We start from the raw sequence: 20,549 nt of genomic DNA, 5'->3' as shown, positions 1-20,549 counted from the left end.
CAGAAGGAACAGCAACCTCTAGCACAGGGCCATCAATAATCAGGAGGAATTATTGACTTCCAGAGCCAGCACAGCACCTATGAACAAGGCTTCAGAGTTTAGGTGTTTGTAGTTTAACAATACTGTATTTAAAATTGGTTTAATAGATGCAGCCATCTCATACGGGAAGACTCGCTCCTCCTCTGCTCCGATTCCACCACTCTTCCTTCCCCAAAGCCTGCATTAGAAAGCAGCTGTGACCAAAGCACACACTGATAAGTTTGTCTGACAGATACATTGGCTTCTCATTATTCAGGGAAAACAGATATGCTATACATGCCAAAAAATTGTGAAATAAGTCATTGCACTTGTTGCTTTGCAAAAATTACAGACATTATGTAATTTTCTTTTCCTTTACTAGGTGTTTAAAACTATCACAGCATCTCCAACTTCTGCCTTACCCTAAGAGCACAACTCTACAGGAGCAGTAACATCAGCTCCCTTCCTCCTGAGCAAAGTTTTTGCACAGACCACAAATGGGGTTGATGAAATTTAGCAAATTACTTACGGAGCCAGAGGTAACTTAGCTACAAATTCACCATAAAAGCCTAAAATTAGCCACATTGTCCACCTATCCCAGTACTCAGTGTTCAGAACCCAGCACTAGATACCTCCCTAGGGATCTGCACAACAGCAAGCACACGACGCTTCTTCCTAGGACAATCTTCCAGCTCCAAAAAACTGCAACTCTGATTCGTGAGTCAGAGGCCCTCAACAGACTTTTCTTCTGTAAACGCAATCAGCCATCTCAGATCCATAAATAACATCGACAGCCCCTAACACAGAGATCCCCTGCTCACCCATGGACTCTCCCTACTTCACGTATCTTGTACCTGCTACCTGTTACTTCAGCACCCCGTAATTCTTGTACGGGAGAACAGTGAACAAAAATCACTTGGCATTCACCCCTCTGCTGCCCCTCACAACCCTGCAGGCGTTCACCACGTCCCCAGCTCAGCCCTCCCATGCCTAGCCCAGGGTCCTACTCGGTCATTCCTTGTACAAAAGCTGGCTCACACTTTTGATCACTCTGGTCACTCCTCTATCAGCCTCCTTCGGTTCTCCTGTATTCTGTGACGTGGAGGGGAACTGGCATTGAAGACAATGTTCAAACGCAAATGATCCATGTATTTATATAGTAGGATAATGCTTTCTTTTTAGTTCTTTTCCTAGCATAAACTTGGGTTTCAATCTAATGAGCACTGAGCAGGTATTTTCATAAATTATTACAATCCTAAAAGCTCAGACCTCAGTGGAAGTCGTCAGGTCACAGGGCATTATTTTATATGGGAAGTTTAAAAAGGGTACGGACTTCGCACTCAGGAAAGGCGGCGGTAATAAATGAAGCCCTCAACAATAAATCAGTTTTCCTACATGGCTCAACTGTGATCCAGAAAGGGATCTCATTCCACAGGTAACTAATCATACACAATGATCTACTCAGTGAACTCGGGCTTTTCCGCAGAATTTGCCAATAAGCTTAATGGCTTGTGAACATGAGGCCCGCCAAATTAATCTCCCATAAGAGCCAAGTAAATACTGTTTCCATCTGATGGATAATTCCTAATAAACTGGACTAGTTTCATACGTCTCAATCTCACCAGCAATGTCCAGATGCATCCAGTGGTTAACCTTTAAAGACATTCTTTTTCTCCCTAGAAACATTAGTTTACTAAATCAAGTTCCAGACTTCTCGGAGTTTGTACAAATAAGTCTTCCATTTTCCATATACAGGAAATCGGTGAAACTACACCCAGCCCCAACCTGTCACACCCTCTTCTTAACAGACATTCTGCTTTAATCAAAATACAAACAGCAACTGCAAAACGCCATGGCACATACTGGCACAGCAGAATACTTACAAGTCAACCTAGGAGAAATATTATTTACAGGTCAGCCTGGATTTGATTTCAAATGGCTTTGGATATTATTCTAAGATCCGGGGGTAATATCAGTAAACACGGACTGTTCAGTTGCTTAGAGCCCACGGCTTTCAGTTCACACCACTTTCACTGTGCTCTTCCACCGATACAGGAACGCGAGCTTCTAGCACTTCAGCTAAAAAGACCATTTGCATCCATTTTTCAGGCAGTAGTAGAGCTACTGCGTGTTTCAGCCCCAGAAAGCGTAGAGACTCACGGTGGTGTAACCCGGACTAGAGAGCACCTAATCTGGAGCCTTCGGCCAATCCTCAGAAAGAAGTTGTAGCTTTACTATTTATTGGAAAGCAGCGTATCAACGTCACAAGCAATCCGTTGCTGTCTAGCACAAACGCCGCGTGAAGGTTCAAGTCAGTTTTGTAACATGCTGATATTCACCAGGACAGCCACAGGTGAAACACAGGAGTTCACAGCGGCACATTCAAAGTTTCAGCGTTAGCGGCGAGAGGCATCAGAACGCCAGCGCGCCGGCTTGGAAAGGGAAATCTTCCCAGCGTCCTGCTCCAGAGCTGCGCGTGCTTTTTGTGGCTATGGAGAAACATGGGGCTTGTCATGATTAAATTAGATTACTTAGATTTAAAAAAAAAGGAATCACTACTACAGCTACATATTATGAGCGTATATTAACTCTTTTCATGATCTAGAAGGAATTTCTTTATGTTTTTAATAAGTTTGCTCTCTACACTTTTATGTCTATCCCTTAAAATACAGAACAAGTTCAATAATCATTAGATTGCTTGCCCAAGTAAACCAAGACTTATATTTGTTTCCAGTTTAGAGGTGTCAAGTGATTTAAAAAAAAAAAAAAAAAAAGAGAACAGATTAAGTGATCACAGGACAGAAATTTAGCAAGACAAAGTCATTACCAGGGTGCTCTTTCCTCCAGGGTACCGTTATCGAGGGAATACCATTCACAGTGGTGGATAACCGTCACAGCTTAACGCTACAAGACTTGTTCCATACTACTTGTGGTTCATAAACTGATCACAGGTACTGGGTTTTTCCTCACTTCCTTCATTTTCTCAAAATAACAGAGAAGGAGCCATTATTTGATAGCGACCGCTTCCTTCCCTGGGCCCAGGTCTTTACGTGATTACGTTGTTAGATCCTGTCGAAACGAGCCAAAAGGCACAAGGTCCCTGTGTCAAAGTGACTGAATGCTTTCCCATGCTCCTAATGGAGAAGTGTTGGATTTCCTAACAGTAATCAAGCATCAAAACAGAATGTAAGCGATTCTCAAGCAGTACTGTTAAAATCTAACAGTGTGTTTTAAGACATTTTGCACCCTTGTAAGAATTTCTAAAAATATAACTTTAAATTATTGAAGCTCCCAGCATCACATTGCATACGGAAGCAAACCAGGTTCATTAAAAACAGAACACCTTATGATGGACCAGATGTCTTGTTGGATTATTTGTTTAAAGAACCCAATCATACATTATGTACTTAAAGAAATACCAATAATGAAACAAGCTTGGAACAAAATGTTCCAAGTCAGATAATTCAAAGCCAAGGCAAAGGTCCCATTTTTAAAAAAATACCCCAGCTGAAGAAAAAAAGCAATTTTAATTATTGCGTCATTTCTGTTTGTTATTTAACTTTAGGCAATGATCAATGAAATATAAAGGCAATTTCACACGAATTTCTACCAAATATGAATGAGTTTCTACTCATTTTGCTTCCAGCCCATCTGATACATAACATCCAACATGACTCACAAATCAATTCAAATATTTACATTCCACCATTACAGCTTGGAGAGATAATAACCTCCGTGCCTATATTTAAACAAAAGCAGGCTCCAATTTCTACAAGTTGTTACACATGAACAGCACCTTGGGGTTTGCACGGGTTTCTCGGAATCGCAAGGGACCTCTCCTCTCCTGCAGGGCTCAGCGCCTGCCTGCGTTAGCCACCTTTAAGCACCAGGGCTCTCAAAACCTTGTGTGCCAAATGCGTACGTACAACTGTCGGATGCGTGATGCATCTCTACAGAGGCGCTGAATGGAAAACCGGGAAGGAGAAGCAAACCACGCCATCTCTATCTTACTGTCGTCCGCTCCCGCCCCCACCATTGGGTTGCACTTCTCAATATTCTTCCTTGCTCTAAGTCAAAGAAACACGGAAGAGAAGAACGCGACAATAGTGAGGATTTCATGCAAAATCTAATAAACCCACACTAAGAGTGTGAAAAGCTTACGGCAAATGCATCTGAAGAAGTAGTATTTCCAGTGAGTACTCAGATAAAGCGACATTAAGAAGCCCAAGACAAAAACCTGTAGAGCCAAAATGTGTTAAAAGTGCTTTTACCGTGAAAGCAGAGCATCTCGGCTGAGCAGCGTACAAGCCCCAGGTGTACTGACCTTCCCTGCTGTGACACTAACTTCTCATGCCTACTAACTCATGGAGAATGTACGCCTGTAAGCATCATTAAACTCATCCCAGTCCGTTCAGTACGGAACAAACCCCACAAACTGAGCGGGGAGAGGGAAAGGCAGGAATGACAGCACCTCGAGCTGGCGCGTGGAAGAGCCAGCCTTGCCGTCAGGACTCTCGCTCACAAACCAGCAACAGCGAAGCCGCCTCTTGTGCCCGTGGGGAAAACGAAAGGAGTAAAAGTTATCACAGCGAGTCTCCAGTACGCACAGTATAAACTGTCTTCACCCCGTTTCCGGGGAGGCTTCAGAGCAAACAGGTAGGCCCGTTAAAAGCGACGGAGACTGCCTGCACGCAGCGAGGCCCGCAGGATCCGGAACCTGGGTACGCTAAAAGGGGCCGACTAAACTCACCAGTTTTTATCCTGCACTCCTTGCCCCAAGGGTGAGAACGCATGAATGTTATCCAGTCCTGTATACGTTAGCAGACCTTAAAGCATTTTACAAACGAGCCAGCGATGAATGTCTGTTTTGCAGGTGGTGAAACTATGGCAAAGTGACTTGCCCAAACTCATCCCAGCAGGACAGGGGCAGAAATGGGAATAAAATTTGGGACTATCGAGGCCCCGTGTAGCGCGTTATCCACCAGGCAAAGCATCGCAGGGCTTTGTAAATCGAGCCCCGCTGCAAACTGCTTGGCTGAAGACTGCCTTCTGCAATGGTTACACGTATTTTAAATCGCTACAGATTTCAAACGCATACCCGTACCAAGAGGTGCACCCATTAAAGAAATAAGGAAAGAAGTTACAGATCTAATCTCTGTGCTCTGCAAAGATTTAGGCCGAAAGTTTTTATTCAGCTGCTCCTAAGTGGGCTCCCACGGAAGATCCAGAGAGGCACAGGACAGTCTGCCCACAGGCAGCCACAGATTAAGATGCAAATGCTACATTTGTTTAGATTAACCAAGCAGAAATGTAAAAAACATCTCAAATAAAGTACTTCCACGTTTTTTCAGTTCACTACAACCTTTTCTACAAGGCTAGGTCCATCTGCTGACGATACGACCCCTGAAGAGTAGTTCAAGTGAAGACGGATGCGAATTTCAGCTCGAGGCTTCAGCTACTGCTCTTAAAACCTGCAGCACGATTACACAGACGACGACGACGCACCCTGAGAGGCAGCCGTAAAGTTGCATCTGCAGTTTCTAACTCAAAGCACGCTTCTCCAGCCTGAATAAGCCGGTCTCCGGCTTGGTTTTATTCTAGATACCACCCAGCCAGATGAGTCCAACTATTGGCACTTATACCGGGGTACAGAACTTGCAGCTCAAGTAAAGCTGTACGCATGAATCGGAGGAGAAAACTTGCATAAACAGAAGCGAGCTCTTCGCGTTAGATTTCTTGTCACCGCTCCGCCAGGAACAGTGCAGGTATGACTCTGGGAATTCATCGTGAGCGGCGTAAGCACATAACAGCGATGCTGTCCTGTACTCGCCACGCTCCGGCAGCGGAGAGCTTTCTGCCAGTACTGACACTTCATTCTGAAAGCGTTTGAGCTCACCAATCTCTACAAAGCCACCAGAGGAGCGGCAGAGAGGATACCACCTCAATTCAGGGGCTTGTTTTGAGAGCACTGTCGGAAGAACCTTTTCCCCCGCGGCCGGCGCCAGCGCAGACGGCCGGTGCCGAAGCTCACCGCGTCGGGGGACGTGAACACCGAAACGGCCGCGCTCAGGGCTGCGCGTTGGCAGGGACGCCCGTCCGCCCCGAGGGACACCCGGGCCGCTGCGGGACGCCCTCCCCTGCCTGCCCTCCCTGCCCTCCCTCCCCTCCCCGGCACAGGCGACGCTCGTCTCGGCCCGTCCCCCCGCACCCTCACCAGCCCGAGGTCGCCCGGCCCGCGTCCCGAAAGCCGAGGGCAGCTCAGCCTCGCCCGGCAGCGCCCGCCCGGCGGCCGGGACCCGGCGGTGCCCCCGCACAGCCCTCGGCCATCTTCCGGAGGCCGAAGCCGGCCGAGCCCTCCCGCCGGACCCGCTCCGCGTCCTGGAAGCCCCGTGTCTCTGCAAACCCCGCTTTCGTTTCCGCACCTCCGCCCCCGCCCCCCCCCGCCCGCCGCCCCCGCACCAGCCCACCAGGACCCCGCGGCCGGAACTCGCTGCTCCCCGCTCCCGCCCCGCGGCACCTGCCCGCCGCCGCCCCGCGTACGCGCCCCGCGGCTCCCGGCGGCGGGGGCCCCGAGCACGCCGCGGCCGCCCCGCAGGGTGCCAGGCGGCAGCTACGAGCGGCCCCGGCTGCCCCAGCCGCCACGCCCGGCTCCCCCCTCGGCCGCCCCTCGCCCGCGTCCGAACTCGCCCCGCGCGTGTGCCGCGCCCCGCCGCCGCCGCCGGCCCCCACCCGCGGCCCGCTCCCCCCCCCGCGCCGCACCTGCCCGCCCGGCCCCGCGGCACCTGCTGCCCGGCGGCGCGGCCCTCACCATTGTGGTTGACCCAGGTCGGCTTCAGGAGCTTCATTGTTCCCCGCCCGGGGCCCCCGCCGGCCTCCGCCCTCGGGACCCCAGGGCGGCTCCGCCCGGGCTGCCTCCGCGGCCGAGCGAGCGGCGGAGCTCAGCGGCCGCCGGCCACCATGGGCCCCCGCCGCGCGCCGCTCTGCCCGCTCTGCCCGCCCCCTCCGCCGGCCGGAGCCGCCTCAGCGCCGCTCCATGCCCCGGCGCCGCCCGTGCCGCAGCCCCCGCCGCCCGGCCGCATCCCCCGCTCGGCTCCCGGCGGCTCCCGGCAACGCCGGAACTCGGCGCCTGGCAACGGCCTAACCGGCCCGGCGGGAAACAGCCGCCCCCGAGCCCCGGCGTTCCCCCGCCTCGGCCGGCGGGGGGCGAGATCCCGCGAGGCGCCGCCGCCCCGCCCCCCGGGCGGGCGGGCGGGCGGGAGCGGGCGGGCGCCCCCTGCCGGGCGGAGCGGGGCGATGGCGGGGGCGGGGAGGGGCGGGGCGGGGCGGGGCGGGGCCTTCCCGTCCCCTCCCTCGGGCCTCGCAGCGCGGGCGGAACGCTCGTGGGCCGGAACAGGGCGCGCGGGAGGCGGGCGCGGCCGGCGGGGAGCGCGGGCGCACCGCTGGCACCGTCAGGGAGCCATGTTGGCGGCGGCGGCGGCCCGGGCGAGCCGGGGGCTCAGGTAGGGCTGCGGCGGCTCTCCGGGCCCGGCCGTTGCGGCCGCCCTGCGCCGGGCCCGCGGGGAAGGGAGCCCAGCGAAGCGCCCCTTGCTCGGGGTTCCCGCCCCGGCCTCGCCCTCTCCCGGCGAGCCCTGGGCCTGGTCCCCGTCCCGGGCGGGCCTCGCTCGCCCGGGGCTCCCTCGGCGGCCTGGGCCTGCGCTCCGGCGGCGGCAGCGGGACGCGGTGTGCGCCGGCCCAGCTCCGCCCGTTGAGCGGCCGGTGCGCGGGCGCTGGGGCCGGCTCCCTCCCGGCAGCCGCCGGGACCGGACGGGGCCGGCTGTGCCGCTGCAGGAGCAGCGCTGCGAGGAGGCCGCTGTCGGAGTCTTCGGAATTAAATTACTCCAAGCTGCTCGCAGGCTTAAAAAATGTATCTGCGTCGCCCCTCGGTGCCCCGTGGATCCTCAACACCGAACGGCCCAAGTGTTGGGTTTGGTGACCTTGCTGAAGAGCTGAGGTTGCCATCGCCGGGCAAACACTGGGCGCTGTCATGAGCCAAGGAGCAAAAGATGATTCGAAGCTCGTCGTTTACGACTCATAAGTAGCTCTTGGGTTTTGCAGAATCGGTGTCATCAAAGTCAGTTTCTCCTCACGCTTTGTGTTCCTTTTTCTTCTTAAGTTCTTGGCTGCCCCAGACGGTTCCGCTCCGAGGAAGTCACTGGCAGGGCTCACTGCTGGCGCTCAGGGCATCTCTCCCCACGAGGTGAGCGCCGCCGCCGTGGAGTTACCTGGAAGTGTTTTCACCCTCAGGGGAACGCAGATTTTCCCAAGTCCGAATTGACTTTTAACTACAGATGTTTGCTTTTAAGTCACTGTATGTAAAAGTAGCTAAGACCCGTCGGCCTCTTGAGAGTTTAATGGTAACCTATACAGTTACGGTTTTATGCCTGTGTGTACTTGTGTTTCCTTCCTCAACCACAGAACGTGGCTGGAGATGTTTGGATTTAGGCTGTGCTCCAGAATTCCCTTTTGAGCAACAACGGAAGTGAAAGCCTAGCTGAACCGAAAATACTTCACTGTAAAGTGGTAGCCCACACTTACGTGTATGTTACATGTTGGTGTCCATGGCTTGTTTTGATGCAAGTGGATTTAAAATACCTGGTAGCTGTTAGGTACCATCAGAGAGGCTCTTTCGCGCCATAAAGGTGGTTTGTTCGATCTGCAAGGCAGGAACGATGTCCCATACATCCACTGCGAGGACTGGTTTGTGTTTGGGGAGCGTGGCAAACGTTATCTTGGGTATGCTGGATCTGCGCGGAGAAGAGTAACATCTGCACCTTGAGTTTGGTTCCAAATGCGGAAATTTTAAGAGCACGTTTAAAACCCCTCACTCTCTTCTTAAATGTGAGATGACAGGAATATTTGCAGATAAACCTGTTACCTGCTCTGCTGCGCTCTGAGCTAGCGCAAAACAATTCCGGTTCGGTTTTTGTGGAGCTTCCTCAGGTCATTCTGATGTGCAGCACAAAATTGGAGGTTGCTTTTCTCGGGCAGGTGCAGTTCTCTCTGCAGACATATTACTGTCTCCTGGAAATTACATTACTTGAATAAAGCTAATGGCTGGAACTTCTGCTAGGGACCAAATTAAGCAATGGGAAGGAACAGTCCTTAGAAAGGTAAAGTGGAAGTGAAGGTTGCTGGTGTTGAATTAAGTGACAAAGTATCTTCTTTCATTCACGTCATTATTTCCCTTGTAGAGCACAACCAAAGAAGAAGAAGAAAGTGGATTTAAAGAGAGAGCAAGCACAGAAGGATCGTATGAAAAAGAAGATTAAAAAGTTGGAAAAACTTGCCCCAGAAATGATTCCAATTGAGGATTTTATACCACCAGTTAAGTACTCGGATAACAACAGGTAAGTAAGACTGTCTGTCACCATGCGCTTGCATTCATGGTAGAAGAAACGCTTCCCATTTCTTTCTCTGCAAAACTGCAACATGGTGCCAGCCTTGGTACCAAACCTTGTCTACTTCTACCAGGACAAAAATGTGGAAAGCAAATTTTATTTGCTCCTGCTAAAAGTACTAAAAAAAAAAAGAGTAACACGAATTTTCTGTTAGAATGACCGTGGAAAAACCTCACAGACATTGCGTGAATGAAATGTATTCTCTGGGTTTGGTGGGGTTTTTTTGGTTGGTGGTGGGGGTTTTTTGTTGTTGTTTTGGTTTTTTAAAATTTGCTCTTTGGGGTGCAGGCTATTTATTACAGTCTTATCTTATTCTTTATCAGGGTGCGAAGTCTTCCCCCTCTGTCATTTGAGGAGACTGAAAGAAGAGTTTTACTTATGAAAAAGTGGTGTGTGTTTAAGCAGAAACAAGATAAGGCAGAAAAGAAAGCAATTCAGACCCTTGTAGAAGCTCAGCAAGAGGCACTAAAGGAACTGCGCCTTGAATCCGAGGAGCTGTATCAGGCCGCGATCAGACGAGATGAGGGGCTCTTCCCCTTTGAGAGAGACGGACCTAATTACACCCCACCACTTCCCGGTTACGATCCTCCTGAAGGGAAATGCATTGACATCACCAAAGTGTATACGCAGTGACGGAGGAGTTTGTTGTTCATCTGGAGTGAGCTACTCAGGCGACTGAAGGAGGAAGGAATGGAATAAGAATAAACAGTTCCTTCTGCAGGTTAAAACACTGTACTTGTGTGACTGTAAAAAAAACGTATTAATGAAGTATCTGTTTGTTTGGGTTTTTGAAATGGCTATCTAGGTGGTAAGACACCCAACAAAACTACACTGCCTTACCCTTGTGCCATGCTAGAAGAAGACAAAGTAGTATTTTACGGAGTATTTTATCTTTCTGGGCTCATGTCTCATCCCTCTGTATGCTCCCAAGCAGCATTTTTTTTTTTTGTTCTGCATAAACCATAAGCTGGAAGATTCCTATGCTATGAGAAAAGAATGTCACAGTCATCACATCCAAGTCTGCACTGCAAGGGAGGTAGCAGCTGACTGTTTACTGCCTCTCTTTTCAGACTTCACTGAAGTACTTCTGCATGTAAGAGGGAAAACAGATGGAAAACACAGTGACAAAGCCAAAATTAAGGTGTTTTTTTTTATATTGCCATGTAAGCATTGTAACTAAGTTTTCTAAGGGTTCTAAGGGTCTAAAACAAAACAGATCTCTCTTCAGTCATTTAAACCTTTATTTTTGTAGTAATTTTGAATACTGCCATCAACACCCACCACCATGCGCGAGCAGTTCCAGAGAGGGGCAGGGCTGCAGTTTCAGGGTCTGCAGTATCATCCCCCACCAGGTGAGAAGCTCTTAACCCACGACAACAGCGAATCTGGGAAATGCCTTTTCAATCCCCGTGGTTGCGATTGTCCTGACCGGGCAGGGAGGAGTCCCAGCTTGCTTTTGTTCTCCCAGCTGGCAGGCCTGGGGTGGGGGCACCTTGTTCCAAAGGCATGCAACAGTGGCTGGTAGGGGAAGAGCTCCTCGTCGAGCAGGAGGAGCTAGATCACGTACGCGTTAACTTAGGAGTTGCTTGCTGAGATGAAATCCTAAAGTGTAAGACAGAGGAGTAAGAGACCAGAATCAAATTACACACCTCAATCCTCCCGTTAAAAAATACTGGGTGTTTAAATAATTGGTATTTTTGCATGAGTACTAAAGTATTGGCAGGGCAGAGCTACAGTTGTATCATTTCAAGATGACGTGGAAGAAAAAAACACAGCATAGTTCTGCATCGTGTATTACACTACTGACCCAACACAGCAAGGGAGTCTTGCTAATTGGGTTTGTCTTGGTCAAGTGGAAGATACCAGTCAGGGGGCGGGCTCTTCCTGAGCGTCCACACTGGAGCATATTTCTGCTTTTCCATAACTCGAGCTCTTTCACTCTTGCACAAAGCTTCCTGAAACACAGGGAAAAATATTACCACGATAGCGTTGGAGGTTCCAGTCTTACAGAGCTTATTTCCTGCTGTGCCGATGCGAGAGAAAACGAGGAACAGAAATTTATCATGCTTAAACAGAACCGCCCAGTGCTATGTAATTAAGCCGGGGCGGGAGCTTTTAACTAGGTCGCATTTATGGTTCGCCTCCGGCCCCTCCGTTAGGAAGAGAGCCCCGCGGCGCGCTGCCCTCGCCGCCAGCAGCTCTCCCAGGCGCTGGAAGGCCGCCTCACGCTGCAGCCGTGCTGCGGGGCTCTCGGCCTTCAGCGTGCGCCGGGCTGGAGCCAGGAGCGTTTCCGGACGCCCCAGGAATCCTTTTTGCCTGCAACGTGGCGGCTTTTCCCCCTAGGAAGGGAGTACTGGAGCGACTGAGATCCAGAGCGTTTCCCGCAGAACGCCGCCGAAATGCTCCCGCTGGCTGGCAGGCCCCCCTTACCCACCTCCGCCCCGAGCAGCCGCCCGGTTGCCCAGCCCCTCCGCGCTGCCCGCCCGCCGACGCCGCTCGCCCCGGGCGGCTGCCGGGTCCCTCCCGCAAGCACCGGCCCGCAGAGCTCCGGGCGGCCCGCGGGGGCCCGGGCGGGACGGCGACCGCCGCTACCAGCTGCCGCTCGGTCCCGAGGCGGGAAGGGGCAGGCGGGGGCGGTACCTGCGCGGCGGCGGCGCGGCCGCTCTCCCAGGCGCGGCAGGCCTCGTAGTCGTCCCGCCAGCGGCCGCAGGCCGGCATCTCCCCGTGCGCGTAGTAGTGGTGGAAGGCGTGCCGCAGCCCGCGGCAGTGCTTCCACTCCCACCAGTAGTCCTCGCACGACCGCGGGGGCTGCGGGCGGACAAACAGGCCGGGCTCAGGCGGGCTCCGCCGCGCCGCCGCCCCGCCGCCGCCGCCCCGCTGCCCCGCTCACCCGCCAGCCCTCGCCGCCCGCCATGCTGCCCCGCCCGAGGGCCGCCGCCCCGCCACCAATCCCCGCCGCGCTTTGCGGGGAAGACCCGCCGGTCCGGCCAATGGGGAAGGGCGGCACAAACCGGCCGCCTCGCCGCCCCGCCCCCGGGCCTGCCAGCCAATGGCTGCCTGCGGGCCGGGGCTCCCCACAGCACGCGACCGCCGCGGCCCCGCCCCCCCGGCGAGAGGCCCCGCCCCCCCGGCCCGGGAGCCGCGGCCGCGGCGCGTTCCGCAACGAGCACAGCAGGGACGCGGGCGGGCGGGCGAGGAACCTTTACTCGGCCTCTCGGGAGGGACGCAGGGGGCTCACCCGGTTACCCACGCAAAGGCTCGGTAACCGCACGCCGGGAAGGACGCTCGGGTTACCACCGACACCGCTACCCCCGGCGCAGGACGCCGGAGCTTTGTCCTCCCTCCCCGGCCCCAGGCAGAGAGGCTGGGTCTCGCCTCCCCCTACTCGTGCCGTTAGATTGCTACAGTACGTTACTGGGTCTGAACTACTAAAAGGCATGTTATTAATTATAAATATTAAAAGCAATTACAGGGGGGTTGCTTAGGAGGATTTACAACCCAACACCCGACGCTAAGATCGAGGAGATCCCTGCGCAAAGCCCTGAACACCGCAGTGTAAGCCTTCGTTTGCGCCACACCAAAAAGCTTACCCGGAATTGTGGCAAAATATAGAGAGAGGGAGGAAAATACCAAGCACGGAGCAACGCGAGAGCAGCGTCACTCAGGGGACAAGGGGGCGGATGCAGTCTAAGAACCCGGCCTTTTAGCAGGGTAGGCCTTGTCGCTTTTCCTTCTCAGGTTTATCAGAGATACACTTTCCCTCTCTACAACGCATACGAAAAATTCTCTCAGAATTCCCAGAACTTAATTTTCAACTGAAAATCAAGACAGTCTGACAGCTCCGGTTTTAAACGTGAAACCAAAACCAGTAAAAGTGTTCCTGTGTTGCAAAACGCTCTCTCCTCTCACCTGCAGTAACTAAGATCCAATATGCTGCAATGGTTATTTTATTTTCCTCCTAACTGACTAAAGGTACCACAACTTAGGGTTTTCTTCCCTTCTTGCGCAGAGACTGGCCTTCTCCTGAAAAGGCAATAAACCGGCTTCCAGATTCATCCTGGAAAAAGGAAAGAGTGAAAAAAGGCTGTTACCGCTTTGCTCGCTGCTTGTGCACAATGAAAGCTGAACCATCGTTAGAAAGAACATTCCATCAGAGCAGCAACTGACTGCAGACATTTCACATCCTTAACCTACATAAAAACCACTTTCTTCCAGAAAATAAAATACGAGCATTTCTGTGACCTTCAGCCAACTGAAACAAGTATGCACTGGCTTATTGAACTTGTATCAGGCCAACCTTTTTACACTAGCAAGCAAGGACATCGGAGGTTGCTTTCACCTAACTCAAACCACTTTTTAGCTACTACCACTTTTTAACAGAAGTGCGCTGTGAAAAATCAAGTATGGAGAGAGGAACCACAAACTTGGACAGCAGTTCTAATGTTCTAATTCTGTTCAAAACTGGGAAGGATCCAACTTCATTTACCTCTTCAACTTTCTTAACTAGTGGACGTGAGTTTCTAATGAACGTGATTCTACCAATCTTGAAGTCATAGTTGGGTATTCCTCTGGAAAAGAAGCATAAAAATATTATGAAAGAAGTTTTATACCTACCATCCAATTGAACACAGTGAGACCTATTTGATGTCTGTCAGTATCATACCTACACTGCCTGCAAATTTTTGTTACCAAATAATTCTAGAGTTAAACCACTGAATTGTTTTCTGAAGGTAGGCATACACTGCGTGAAGTAAATAATCAGATACCGGAGCTGCTGTAGGACCTTGCCTGTGGGCACGTTTCCACAAAACCACGCTTGTGGTTTCCACAGGGCCATGGACATGCTTTTCCACAAGGGTTCAAGTCGTTTTGTGACAGGCGTAAATGACAGAACACCCAGGAACCACATCCCTGCACACTTCCACTAAGTCCAAATTTTCTAAGTTTCCTTCTAAGGAAAAAAAAAACCAACCAAACCCAAACCCACACATGGCTTGGCTTTGGTTATCCACCCAACTCAAAAAAAGACTTCACTTTACGCCAAACTTCACTCTAGAAAATTGGCAGGGTTCTGCTCTGTGCATCACTCGATCCAGCCCACCAGCCCCATTTAGACCTGCTGCCTTTCCCCGCTTGTCTTCTATAGAACCAGAGTTGCGCGAGTGAGTTTTGGCAACAATTAACTTAGGATCTGCATCTTAAGTAGTCAGGGACCTCACAGTCAGTTTAGAAGATTGGACTATTTGTTTTCTAAATGCAAACTTATGAGGAAATTAGCTTCTTTATATTGCAGGAGCAGAAAAAAAAAAACAACAAACAAAACCTCCGCTCCAACACTGATCCTTCAGGTGCTGACAACTGAATGAAACAGACATACCTTCGAATGTCTCCTGGTTTAATTGGCGATGGACTAGGCTCAACACCTTTCTTCTTGCCATCCAATCTGTTCCCAGAACCAGAGAACGCCTATGTATACACAACGAGTTTTAATGTAACTGTATCTGGTATTTGAAAGCCCACTGCACAGGGATACTATATTCTGTAAAGTCTTACTATCATTTTTATTTAATGATTTGATTCGGCATGTTCCTTTTTGGTACATATGAGCTGATGAACCCTGGGTACAGGAGCATGTTTCCGTCTCCCATTTATAGACTGCCCTTTTAAGGACAGCAAGTCACGCTGTTGCTGGCTGTAAGCACCACAAAACATTTGCAGATACTTGCCAGTCAAACAACAAGCACCTCTAAGAACAGGTACTAGTGTTTTGCAGTTGTTTGGCACAACCTTCCCTCACCATTCTACAACATAGAGAAACCAGCAGAAATAGGGGACTTACACGAAATCCTATGTCACTCACATAACCACTATGGTCTGCTTCAACATCCTGTGAGGGAAAAAACAAGTTGGTTCATTGTGTTCATGTTGTGATATGCAGAACACATGAAAAGAGTTCCACATATGTCTGACCAAACAAAACTTCAGAACAATCCCTTTCCAAAATCAACAGTGGACAAACAACTACCTCCTAAGTAACACAAGCAAAAGCGTCTGGTAAGTGAAGTTTAGTCTTAAGAAATTGTTTCGGGAAAAAAATTTATGTTGGTGCTCACTGCTCCATCACAAGCAAGGCTGACTTCTAGGGAATATGTTTTTAAAGAACAGAAGCTTAACCTACTGTGGTCTCCTCGTGTTGTGCACTTCTTTCTGGTTCTTTGTACCCCAAAGGAGCATCAAAATCCACCTATTTACACAAGAAGCATGAAAATACGCATGACTGATACATTTCTTTTACTCATAAGCTTTATATTACTATTCCTCAAAACTCCACAAACTATCACTCCATTTTGATCTAGAAAGAACTGAGGTTTGCTTGTTAAACATTTTAACTCAGAACTAAAAAGACTAAGCCTTCCAGGAATGAGTCTTAGCACGTAATTGAAACAGAACAGTAAAACAGCACCCCACAATATCACTGGAGTTTGAATCAAGACAAGGCTGTTAAATAAAACTCAGATTATAAAACACTAAATGAAGCTGAACAGTAAATTCTAGGCACTACAGTCACCTGATGGTACATGAAGTGCAGCTCGAGACCACAGATGTGGTCACAAAGGTACATGAGGTACCCTCCAATGAGTCATCTTCCCTATCCCATCTGATTTTATTTTTCCTGCAGCGTCAGAGGTGCTTGGTGCACGGTGCTATCACCGAACGAGATGCCCTCTCTTTTTGGGAGGACAAAGTAAAACCAGACCTTCCACATCACTTTAACTTACGTTCATATCGCATTCTATGATGGACACAGCCTTATCCGGTTTGGTCTCCATTACCCGAAGCTCATAGATCTGAAACAGTAATGAATATTTTAAGATTGCACATTAAAGAGCTCAAGTTATGTATAAGAAAAGCATATCTAAGTCTTTCCCTTCAGATAGCTTCAAGAAAATTGAAATAAGTGCTCTTTAGGTTGAGGACTGGCTACTGCAGGATCTCTACAGAAATTGAGAGCAAAGATTTTTAACTTAGAAGACTGCTATATGCTGGAGCTTGAGAACCTACCTTTTACTGTACCTTGCTGCACTCTTACTGTACCTTAATCTGCATTTTTGAAAACAAATTACAAATTCAGGATAAATTCTGTCCCTTGACTTGTAAAAACATCAACGGCACACAAACTTACTTTCTCGCGAGTCAAAAACCAGTCTAAACAGCAGCTCAGGAAAAGACTTAACTGACCCCTTTTTTCTCCAATAGAAAGCCGATTGCAAAATCTACCATCTGGGATTACTTGTCAACAGTACCGCACAGCTCTGTGCTGGTTGTTTTAGCACCAACATCCAACAACTGAGCTTAGTGTACAACCCCAGGTGATCAAATGTGCTCATGTGCTGCCAAATACTCATCTATAAAATCTATTCACAGGATGTGGTCAAAGTACTTATGTGGTCACAATCTACTGAAATACAGTGTACTTTTTAACATGGGGTAGAATTTATTTCCTCGAATTGATGGTATCCAAACAAAACTTGCATGGATTGCTGTTGTATACTGTACCTTTTCATTGTAGTTGATGGCAATAACATCCCCAGTAGTTAGACAAGCGAAGTTTCTCAATGCATTTTCTAATCTTTGGAGTATGTTAAGATGAAACATTTGTTTTCAACACAACATCAAAGCTTTAAACTTAATATGTTATAAAACTCTGGCCTCTCAAACCTGGTTTAAAAGTCATCGGTACTGTAGACAGCCTTTTAGTAAACATTGGGGCGTACAAGTTCTTCTAAGGGACACTTAAACTCACTGGACTTTAAGCCAAGACTCATGCTTCTTCACTCCAGGCTACACTGTGTGCCAGCAGTTGGCAACACCTCTGTACATAAGCTCTGCATCCTTTTAGTTTTCAGAAGGAGCAGCAGTAGTTACCTACTACTGGAAGAGTACGAGCCGCACTGAAAAGCTAGCTCTGCTTCATCATTCCAATTTGGGTTAAACTTTTGTCCCCTGCTCCATAACTGAACAGGAAGGATACACAGCTTTGGGATTGGTGATGTCAAGAAAATCTGGACTCTGTGGCTGAAATTTTGAGTAAGTAGCAACTTGAAGATTAACACTCTCCACTTGCACCAGGCCTCCCTCTTCCAGCAGCAAGTTCTGCATCATCTGCAAGAATTAAAACAAATATACAAACCACTATTGACATGACGGATGTTTTAAATTCTTTCCTTGCGTATACCCATTTTCGCTGGGGCCACCATCTTCCTTGAAATGCACCAGTTTACCATGGTTTAATTTCAGGAAGAACAGTCAGGTCCATCTTAAAAAGCAGTTTGCTTTGCTTACTTGGTTAAACTCTCATGGAGGGAAACCTGAGCTGTGACTGAAAGCTGTTGCAGGAACATGACTAGCAAAGACACGCCCTTTCAGGAAACATTCCGCCTCTTTAATATTAAGCTGGCAACTCACTAATCCCACTCTTCAGGTTTTGACAGTTCAGCATGAGACAACTCACCCAGTGCGGAAGGTAACATATGCCCTCATCAGCCACAAATTCAAGCACTCCGCAGTGCGTCATTCGGTCTGAATTTTTATTGGTCAGCTTAAACAGCATCGGGTAAGTAATATTAAGTCGGCCTGGTGAGAAAGGAGAAAAAAATGTTATTTGTTAAAAGCCACTAACATATTTCTGAAGCTTTCAGAGACTGAACATTAGCAAGAGAATGGGACAGACTATAGGAGAGGATTCCCCTCACACCATTATTCCAGTTCCTCAAAACTACAAATCCAGGAGAGAATGCAGATACAGGAACACTGTACTGCCATTGCACTTAGAACTTTAAATGCCTCTCCAACATTTCCCCAAGCTCAGAGGTGAGCAGGCAGCGGCTATCAGCAGAGGAATCTATTACTGTTATGTCCTTGTGCTACTATCAGTTAGCTCCTACCCAATGAATTTTAACACGCCCTGCCTATTTTAAAATTAAATCCTGACTAAACTGATTTCTCAAAGAAATTCTATTAAGGCTAAAACTCTGAGGGGGGGGGAAAAACCCCTTAGTTAAAAAGGCCAATAAAGACCATTTATACTATGGATTCAGTTATCTTTTTCCCCATTTCAAAGTTAATTATCACTTATTGTTCTTTCAAATAGATTTTGCTCCAGACAACAGTGTCCAGAGCAAGCAGGTTGAGATTAAGAATTTACTAGATTAACTGTAACCATTATACTGAGTACACTATTAATAGCTAATAAATATCGATTCATGCCTCAGGTAGCCCAACACTTCAGATGTCTGTGCTTGATGACAGACAAGCCTCATTAATTCTGACAGACAAAATACTTCCAAAATACGTTTTTTGAACTAATTAGCCTCATATTCTCTATTTAAGTCAGATTTTAATAGATAACTAAAATACTGTGGAATTTGCTTATGCATTTGCTTATATTTCTAATTTGTTATTTCAGAATAGAATATACACTTACTGAGTTGATCCAAAGCTGATGGTGGCATAATTACTGCAGAAATTAATAAGAATATGAGATTAGGAAAAGTATGACTGTACAAAGAGTACATAACATACAATTTAATCATTCCTTTCTCTAAAACCTTCTCTAAAAAAAGGAGATTCTAAAATCACCTGCAAATTAATTTTCGAGACAGAGATTTCAGTAGAATCAGTCATGACAGATATACCCGCTAGCATGGAGATTTCAGAATTTAATCAGGAAAAAAAAGAGAAGACAAGGTTTTACAATACCTAGTACTAAAGCAAATGTTTCCTAAAGGTAATTTTATTTGTTTGGGCTCATAGGTGCTCTTAAATCGATGCCAACTCAAAACAACATAGCATTAGTCCGACAGCCGGATAATTAAGTTGGCCAATCTATTCTCCTTGTTTAAGCTAAGTGAGGTACGACAAGGAGGGGAAAAAAGTCCTTAATCATAAATTTCCATGGCTCATAATGGGCCTAATGTCTTCTTCTAACGCTCATAACCCAGGACTCACTCGGTGAGCTTTTAGTGACACACTAAGCGATAAACCCTTCCTCCTTCCTTCGTAAAGCCCCACCCGGGATGCTCTTCTCGCTCCAGCCACGAAGCCAACAGTACGTCTCCATGCTGATCAACAACGTTTCTGCAGTCTTGGCCAAAAGCTGTATTACTTGATATTATTCACAAACACTTTTCCAACAGGTTATTAGTCAAAATAAAACATGCACATACTCTTCCCGCCTTTCTCCACATCTGACCTGTCATTAGGTCCGGCAAGCATGGATACGGAGAAGCAGCGGTATTGGGTTGAGAAGCGGTTCTGGAAAACCCGAGGGATGGGGTGATCAAACATATTAAAAGAGAACTAGGGGAGAAAAACACAGAGAGAAGGGTGCCTTAATAGGTGTCTACAGCACACCGAAGCGCTACAGCGCGGCCCGAAGTCTCCTGAAGCTTAGCTAAAGCCCCCCGGAGCCGCTCGGCTGACCGCCCTCAGCTGAGGCGACCCTCTTTCCGCACAGCTTACGCGCTGCTCGGGGAAGGGTTTGTGCGTCAAACGCTGCCCGAGGAGACAGAAGATGGACGCAGCGCGCTTCCCGGCTGCGCCGCAGGTCGAGGCCACCGCGCCGCGGAGGAGACGCCGGCACCCGCCGGCCGCCCGCCCTCAGCCTGGCACCGCGCACCAGCGTCGCTGCTCGCCGGCTTCGAAAACGGGCTTCGCCGGCGGGCACCGGCGGGGGAACGGCCGCCGCCGCCGCCGCCGCCGCCGAAGGAGCGCGGGGCCCGCCCAGCCACCCACCGCCCGCCCGCCGTGACTCGGCACTTCCCCCGGCCGCCCCCCGGGCCTCACCATGGCGGCGGCGCTGAGGCGCGGAGCGGCCGCGCTCGAGCTCCCCAGAGGAATCGGCGGGGCGCGGGCGGGCGGGCGGGCCGGGCCGGGCCGCTCTCTCGCCTGACGGGGCTCTGGCCGCCGCCGCGGGCCCCACCCCACGGCCCTCCCCCGCCGCTCTTCCCCCTCCCAGCGTGCCGCGCGGCGCCCGCCTCCCGGGCGGCCATTTCGTGTGAGGGCGGAAGGCGCCATCTCGCACCCGCCGATGTG

The 20,549-nt window shown here is 49.7% G+C and overlaps 4 protein-coding genes across 12 annotated transcripts in view; 1 reads left to right on the top strand and 3 right to left on the bottom strand.

Moving 5' to 3' along the window:
* The window catches only part of HIRA (histone cell cycle regulator), a 38,353-nt gene extending 31,126 nt beyond the window's left edge, over positions 1–7,227 (bottom strand). The window contains exon 1 of the mRNA XM_072880637.1: positions 6,827–7,227. Coding sequence (XP_072736738.1) covers positions 6,827–6,863 — 37 coding nt within the window. The 5' untranslated portion in view covers positions 6,864–7,227. The remainder of the gene's footprint in view (positions 1–6,826) is intronic.
* Positions 7,228–7,369: 142 nt separating this feature from the next.
* MRPL40 (mitochondrial ribosomal protein L40) lies at positions 7,370–10,627 on the top strand. Its single transcript, XM_072880627.1, has 4 exons — positions 7,370–7,517; positions 8,171–8,254; positions 9,249–9,404; positions 9,779–10,627. Exons 1-4 carry the CDS (start codon positions 7,477–7,479, stop codon positions 10,086–10,088), a joined length of 591 nt encoding a protein of 196 aa, XP_072736728.1. The 5' UTR covers positions 7,370–7,476; the 3' UTR covers positions 10,089–10,627.
* Positions 10,628–10,678: 51 nt separating this feature from the next.
* Positions 10,679–12,457, bottom strand: C15H22orf39 (chromosome 15 C22orf39 homolog). Of its 3 annotated transcripts, none has more exons than XM_072880633.1 (4): positions 12,346–12,457; positions 12,096–12,263; positions 11,263–11,410; positions 10,679–11,057 (listed from the first exon to the last, which is right to left on the bottom strand). In XM_072880633.1, the coding sequence occupies exons 1-3, from the start codon at positions 12,367–12,369 to the stop codon at positions 11,285–11,287; spliced, it is 318 nt and encodes a 105-aa protein (XP_072736734.1). In that variant the 5' UTR covers positions 12,370–12,457; the 3' UTR covers positions 10,679–11,057; positions 11,263–11,284. The 3 variants fall into 3 exon arrangements, with proteins under 3 accessions (XP_072736734.1, XP_072736732.1, XP_072736733.1); XM_072880631.1 differs by having other exon boundaries at positions 11,319–11,410; XM_072880632.1 differs by having other exon boundaries at positions 10,679–11,410.
* Positions 12,458–12,641: 184 nt separating this feature from the next.
* UFD1 (ubiquitin recognition factor in ER associated degradation 1) lies at positions 12,642–20,546 on the bottom strand. Of its 7 annotated transcripts, none has more exons than XM_072880620.1 (12): positions 20,301–20,546; positions 19,682–19,769; positions 18,940–18,972; positions 17,968–18,089; positions 17,488–17,618; positions 17,013–17,085; positions 16,235–16,303; positions 15,634–15,699; positions 15,295–15,342; positions 14,833–14,921; positions 13,942–14,023; positions 12,642–13,512 (listed from the first exon to the last, which is right to left on the bottom strand). In XM_072880620.1, exons 1-12 carry the CDS (start codon positions 20,529–20,531, stop codon positions 13,438–13,440), a joined length of 1,107 nt encoding a protein of 368 aa, XP_072736721.1. In that variant the 5' UTR covers positions 20,532–20,546; the 3' UTR covers positions 12,642–13,437. The 7 variants fall into 7 exon arrangements, with proteins under 7 accessions (XP_072736721.1, XP_072736719.1, XP_072736725.1 ...); XM_072880618.1 differs by having other exon boundaries at positions 19,682–19,814; positions 20,301–20,463; XM_072880624.1 differs by lacking the exon at positions 20,301–20,546 and adding an exon at positions 20,014–20,205 and having other exon boundaries at positions 19,682–19,814.
* Positions 20,547–20,549: the final 3 nt, after the last annotated feature.

The sequence above is a fragment of the Ciconia boyciana genome, chromosome 15 (assembly GCF_034638445.1).
Source record: "Ciconia boyciana chromosome 15, ASM3463844v1, whole genome shotgun sequence".
Lineage (NCBI taxonomy): Eukaryota > Metazoa > Chordata > Aves > Ciconiiformes > Ciconiidae > Ciconia > Ciconia boyciana.
Note: the sequence above shows the minus strand (reverse complement) of the source record. Positions and strands in the feature narration are given on the sequence as shown.